This window comes from Culex quinquefasciatus, chromosome 1 (genome assembly GCF_015732765.1).
Source record: "Culex quinquefasciatus strain JHB chromosome 1, VPISU_Cqui_1.0_pri_paternal, whole genome shotgun sequence".
Classification (NCBI taxonomy): Eukaryota; Metazoa; Arthropoda; class Insecta; order Diptera; family Culicidae; genus Culex; species Culex quinquefasciatus.
The window spans coordinates 27,752,094-27,758,383 of NC_051861.1; the positions used below are offsets into that span (position 1 = coordinate 27,752,094).

Genomic DNA, 6,290 nt, shown 5'->3' on the forward strand with positions numbered 1-6,290 from the left:
ACATTGATGATTCTAATCCCATGCTGTCAATGCTATTGTTGATTAAGAACATCTGCGACATCGTTACTTCTCCCGTTATATCGAACGATCAAATTTATCTACTGGCCGCGCTGATAAGAGATTACATGGAAAAGAGAGCAACTGAATTTGACGTCCCACTCAGACCAAAACACCACTTCACAGCTCATTACCCAAAAATGATTTTGTGGCTTGGGCCATTGATGCAGTACTGCACGATGTACTGTGAAAGAAAGCATTGTTTCTTCAAACGAGCTCTTCGCAGCACTCTCAACTTCAAGAATGTGCTGAAGTTCTGCAGTGAGCATCATCAGTACTATCAAGGAGTTCTCAACGTTCAAAACCGCCGATTCGAAGACAAAATCACAATTGAAAAGTTTGTCGAAAAGTACCAAGACCTGCCCGCTTCAACACAAGATCAGTTGAACACATTCTCACTTCTCGAGCCTAACATGATCTACATTGAAACCGGCTGTTATCAGGGACACACATACAGCAAAAACGATTACCTTTACCTGCAACATGACGAGTATTCGAATAGTATTATCTTTTTGAAGCTGAAGTTGGTAATTTTCGATAGTGCACTGAACCGCATTCACGTTCTCGGCGAGAAGTGGATCGTTGTAGATATTCACGAGAGGGGCATCTTAGAAGTTGATCGCACCGGAGGGGAAATCGATTGCAAACTCATTGAAGATTTCGTCGACAAGACTCCGATTACATCATATTTTGAAAACAAAAAGGAGTACCTTTTCATTAAACACGCGATTCCACTGCAGTAACAACAACAACATCGATACAAAATGGAAAAGCCGGAGGAAACCATCGAGAGTGCATTGCTGGAAGATTTTGCGGTGTTCCGAGTATGCGACCTACAACTACACAACAGGCAGTTGATCGGCTGCGCACCCACCGTCCAGAGTGTGTTGTACCATGGTAATGTTGATCAAAATAGTCCTTGCAAAACAATTTCAACAATTTAATTTTTTCTACAGGTGCAATGGCAATGCGTAAAGAAGTTGACAGGATCGTTCTTGCTTCCGATGGCTGCGAAATCTCGTCTGATCTAGTTCTGATGGCGTTGCAAGGCCAGATGATGATTTTGCTGAGTCCCGAAGAAACGTGGACGCCGTACGGCCCTGCCAGCGTACCTTACGACCCCAGCATTAATCCTCCGTACGTCTTCCAACCAAACGGTATGTTTAACTATATTTAACCTTATTTACGAGAATTTAAACAGGTTCTAGATTGATTAAGGTAACTAGCTTAAATTACGAATGTTTTTGTTCCGCACAGTTTGACGTTTGAGGTCGAGTTGAATCAATGTAAACATAAAGTACACTCTTAACGAATAATATCAAAGTGCTGAGGTTACACGTGGGTTACACGCATATTTATATCCCTTAAAAATACTTAAAAAACAAAATAAAAAAAAAACAAAACCAGTTTAACACGATTCAACGCAGGATAGAATAACTTGCCTTTCTTTTACAAGAGGGCTTTTGTTAATTTGATTTGGTTAACCGCGGTGGATTTTCTTGAAATAATTCGAACTGTCAAAAATCCACCAAAGCATCTACCGGTGGATACTTTTCTACCACAGATTTTAGTGCGATCAATGTGGTAGATGCTCTGGTGGATTTTTGACAGTTAAAATTATTTCAAGAAAATCCACCGCGGTTAACCAAATCAAATTAACAAAAGCCCTAAGGTTTATTATTAAAAATTATTGTAATTTAAAAAAGAAAATTTTACACAGCGCAACATTTGCTATTAGTATGAAATTTACCAACACTTTCAAAGTATGTTTACATTGCAGCTGGGGGTTTGTTTGCATTCAGCATAAAAATTAAAATAAAAAGCCTTCCTCCGACGACATGACAAAACACTCGGTGCTAAAATCTAAGTGAAAAATTGTCCCACCGTGAATCCCGTGAAATCACCGTGATTGACAAAAGCCGCGGACCTCCAATACGGAAATTCTGTTGTTGGCAAATAACAATCCCAGCGCAAAAAGCATCCCCACGTTGACTATTACGCCTCTTCCGGAACATCTTCGTATTCAACAGCGACCTTTTGGAAGTTCTGGAACCGGTCCAAAGCGCTAGCAGTTATTGTCGTTAGGATGGTAGAACTAGGAAGTGGACGCCGGCGCTGGCGGAACTAGAACTTAACAACAACGGATCTGTTCCGTTTATGTTGGTAGGACCGCCTGCTAAACAACTAATTCAAACGCAATAATGAGTAGTACTGGTTCTTTGTGTAAGCTGAATGTAATCTTTTTTTGTTTCTTTTTAACGTGTAATGTTTCTGACGTCTCCCGCTTGTATATTTGTCATAGTTTTATTGTAACTTAAAGTAAATCAATGTAGTGATAAGTTTCAGTGTAATTTGTTAGTTAATTGGTAACGAAGTTAGTAACAAATGTCGGTTTTACTAAAATTTTAGGCTGTTTTCTACGCGAAGCAATCTGGTGCCCGAGAAAAATACTCTTCAGATGAACGTACTAAACGTTCCAACATTTCCGTAGAAACGTTTTGTTGTGACAGAAATGAAGTGAAGTAATCACAACAAAACAAAAGCTTGCGGTTGAAATTCTTCTCCTGCTCGGAATCTGCGGATGTGTTGAACAGCGTCGGTGGCTTCAGCAGGTCCAGCGATGTGCGATGCCGTCTTCCCAGCAGGAGTTCTGCTTAGGTTTTGCTCTGCAACACTCTTCGACAAGAAGTGGATTTTATTCATTGCGCGCTTAAACTTGATCACGAGTCGCTCAACTAGCCCATTCGACTGCGGGTGGTACGACGTTATCTTCAGGTGCCCTCGCGGGTAATTGCGTGCCTTTGTCGGTGACCAGTGTCTCCGGCATGCCATGCAGCGAGGGGTTAAAGTTGTTTTTTTTGCATTTTTGGCACACTCGTTGCACGAATGAACTTTGGCGCTGGGTGATGTGTTCGTTGCACGTGTTGATCAGTGAGGTCGGTTCTTTTTGTCAGCCAACCCGTCTGCACAACTGGATCACCTGCTTGAGCCTATCTAAAGCTTTCCGTCCGGATGTACAGGATCGCAAAGTCGTAGAACACGCTGCCCAACGCTGCAATTTGTTCGCCGTGTACATCGGGATGCCCTTTTTGCTTCCGAAAATCGCCAGCAACCGCCAAATTTTTCTAAATCTGACTGTAGTTTGCTGCAGCGGGAGTGAGACTGCAAGATGCGAAGGATATCGCTTTAACGGTACCGTCTGGCAACTTGTGGGCGATGCGCGCGCTGGTTCTGTATTGTGAAGCGTCCGCCAAGGCTAAAATGTCCAGTTCAGGGTCCTTGGTCTATGGGATACTGGAGTTTGCACAATCCGTCCTCACTCGCCATCCTCCTCCGCCTTTTATTCTTCCTAGGATTGGATTTGTGATTAGGCTAACGATAGAAGAAAAATATTTCTCAAAATTTAATTCGATACATTAAATGTTATTCGAGAGAATGATGTTTTTAAAACTATTTTTTTTTGTTCTTTAGATTTAACAAACGTTTTAATTCTTTATTTTGCAGCAAACGAAACCTCAACTAACGCAGAAGAGTCTAGTGAAGATCACATTGCCGGCGCGTCATCATCAAACGGTGAAATTGAAATACTCATCGAAGAAAATCCTGTCAAGACCCCACTGTCCCCTATCAACGATTTGCGTGACGATCAGGGTGATGCATCTGTTGACGGGGAGAACCAATCACCAAATGTGCAACATAAACGACCTGCTGATCCGATAACTGTTGAGAAGAGGAAGCGTAGGGCAACAAATGACATGAAATTTCAGTCCTTTCAAATAAACTGGAGCAAAGTTAGCGACCGCTTGATGCAGCAGCTCGATCTCTTCCAAAGTGCATGTAACATCAGCCCAAAACAACCCGTTCCACGAGAGAAGCGGGTCACCAACGAGGATTTGAATGAACTCGTGGCAGTAGTAGTAGATCAACTGCGTACAATTGACAAAGCCGTATCGGCTGGAATAATGGACACAGTGGCGAAACAAATTACGGCGAGATATCCCTGTCTAGACTTCTCCGACGATGACGGGTTTAAGGATGGGAAAGGTTTCGTTGCCATTAAGTTGAAGCTGATCCACCGGAACTCATATAAGAACCGATTCAAAGAAGAGGGTGAAGCCACCCAATCGCGATCACAAAAGGCAAAGTTGCGCCACGTACAGAGCGGTACCCTTCAAGAATACTGGCAAACCACGTCCCAAGATTGCCCTACCAGCGTGAAATCAGTTCTGCAGAGAGATGAACCCGACCAGTTGACGAACGACTTTCTGATAGAATCCCAACCATACGTGAGATTTTTGTTTGATAATGAAGAGCTGGATGAACTGCTCTCCCGATTCTCAGTCCTACGAAGAACCGTTTTGCTCAATTATCATTTTGAAAAAGCAACTGGTGTAAACATATCCGACTTGAGCAAATACTTTCTGGCCAAAAAACGCAAGATTATTGATTACTCGCGAAAATCAAAGAAGCAAACCCTCGGAGAGGAGGCCTCAACTTTAGAAATTCTCGATTTTTTGGCACATCTTGTCAACGAAAAGCTCGAGAATCTGATCATTCAAAAAGAGGTAATTGGTTACTATCATTTAATTGTCAGTTTTTTGACGATCATCTCTATTTTCAGATGGGCACAAACATTTCGGCGATCAAAACAGACGTAACTGGACCTATTCTTGTCTGTATTGGTGAGTAACTATTATTGATCCTCAACAACCTTACCCAGCCTCCGAACAACAAAAAAAAAATAGCAAAAAATCCATTTTTTATCAATTTAGTGTCTTAGAAAAACATTTTTAAAAATACAAAATTTCTGAAAAAAATTAGGATTTGTTTCCGCTTATTTCTTGCACACAGAAAAATAAGGCATATTTTCTTGATTAATTATACTCGATTTATTTTTTGGTTCTATTTGTAGTATTTTATATGCATTTTCTTGTTTAAATATTCTGTTTTTAAACGGTTTATTTTACAACGTTCAGCTTATATCTTTTGTCTTTGTTTTTTTTTTAAATAATAGATTGTATTATTAGCATGATGTTTTAATAAGAGCAATTAAACTGTGTTTCAAAACAAATGGCTTAAAATGCAATTTTTTGATTTTTCTTTCTTTTTTTTCACAGACATGGGCGATGACAACTGTATGTATTACGTCTACGCTGAGAAAACACGTCTGACCGAGGGAACTCCCTGCATCCTTGGTGCCGTCGAAAACTTGATGACCGTGTATTATGTACATAATTTTATGTATGTAGAACGCTGCTCTAAAATTCTTGAATTGATTCAAGAATACTTTCTTAAAATACTGCCAGCCACGGGCTCCAAAAGTCAGGCGACCAGAGTAGGTGGAAGGCAACGGCTTGTTAAGCGAGTGATTCTTGCACTCTCTGCTCATGAAGTGGAAGTTCCCGAATAGCATAGCTAGTAACTGATATTTGTTATATTTTGATAATACAAAAATAATGCTTAGTTCATAAGTGAGTGAGAAACCAAAAGTAAGAATTGAAATGCATTTTTACATAGAAAGATAAGCATTTGTATTAAATATAATTTGTTTGACTAAGTGTATGCTACAGGTAGTATTAGGTGTTCAGTTGAAATAAACAAAAAACGTGTTGAAGTTATAAACATTGTTGTACGTGTTTTAATCCATTACACCGTGCAACAAAAATCGAATAATGTTGAAGAATTAAGTTGAAATTCCTCCTTCATGCTTCTATTTGAAATGTCATGATTCAATTCGTCGCTTACATTTAAAATAGCGCCAAGTACATAACCTTTGCATGAGGCATGGCGCTATTTGAAATGTAAGCGATGAATTGGTGTTGCACGGTAGATTTAAAAAATCCGTTTATAAGTTTTACGTAAAGTATTCATTACATCATTTGATGTTTACATAAATGTAACTTTACAATACTCGATATGAAACGATTCATGTAAAATTACACGAACGTACTTGAAGTTCTGATGTATTTTTACGTCATTTTTGACGCTCCAGTTATGTGCATCAAATAAGACGTAAAATTACACGTTTTTTTTTTAGTGTGCACAAAGTGGTGTTTCAACATCGAAATTCAATTGAATGATTTGAAATTAAATAAAATCAAAGAGTAAAAATACGTTTGAAAAATTGGTTAAAAAGATAATTGTTTATTGACAATCTAGAAAAAAGTTGAATTTTATAGTTCTTCAAATTGTGCAGTAAACTCAACAAAAGCTTTCAATTGAAATCTCTGTGT

At 39.3% G+C, this 6,290-nt stretch overlaps 1 protein-coding gene across 1 annotated transcript; it reads left to right on the plus strand.

The window, feature by feature from the left end:
* The first annotated feature begins 1,068 nt into the window (after positions 1–1,068).
* On the plus strand, positions 1,069–5,533 carry LOC119765140. Its single transcript, XM_038248364.1, has 4 exons — positions 1,069–1,214; positions 3,562–4,622; positions 4,679–4,739; positions 5,175–5,533. The coding sequence occupies exons 1-4, from the start codon at positions 1,094–1,096 to the stop codon at positions 5,465–5,467; spliced, it is 1,536 nt and encodes a 511-aa protein (XP_038104292.1). The 5' UTR covers positions 1,069–1,093; the 3' UTR covers positions 5,468–5,533.
* Positions 5,534–6,290: the final 757 nt, after the last annotated feature.

What these genes read in the sequence shown, in the direction of transcription:
- LOC119765140 (XM_038248364.1), top strand. Translation starts at nt 1,094, where the DNA reads ATGGCGTTGCAAGGCCAGATGATGATTTTGCTGAGTCCCGAAGAAACG. An exon ending in ATCTGATCATTCAAAAAGAG is followed by an intron (nt 4,623 to 4,678) that starts GTAATTGGTTAC and finishes CTCTATTTTCAG; the next exon opens with ATGGGCACAAACATTTCGGC. An exon ending in ACCTATTCTTGTCTGTATTG is followed by an intron (nt 4,740 to 5,174) that starts GTGAGTAACTAT and finishes TTTTTTTCACAG; the next exon opens with ACATGGGCGATGACAACTGT.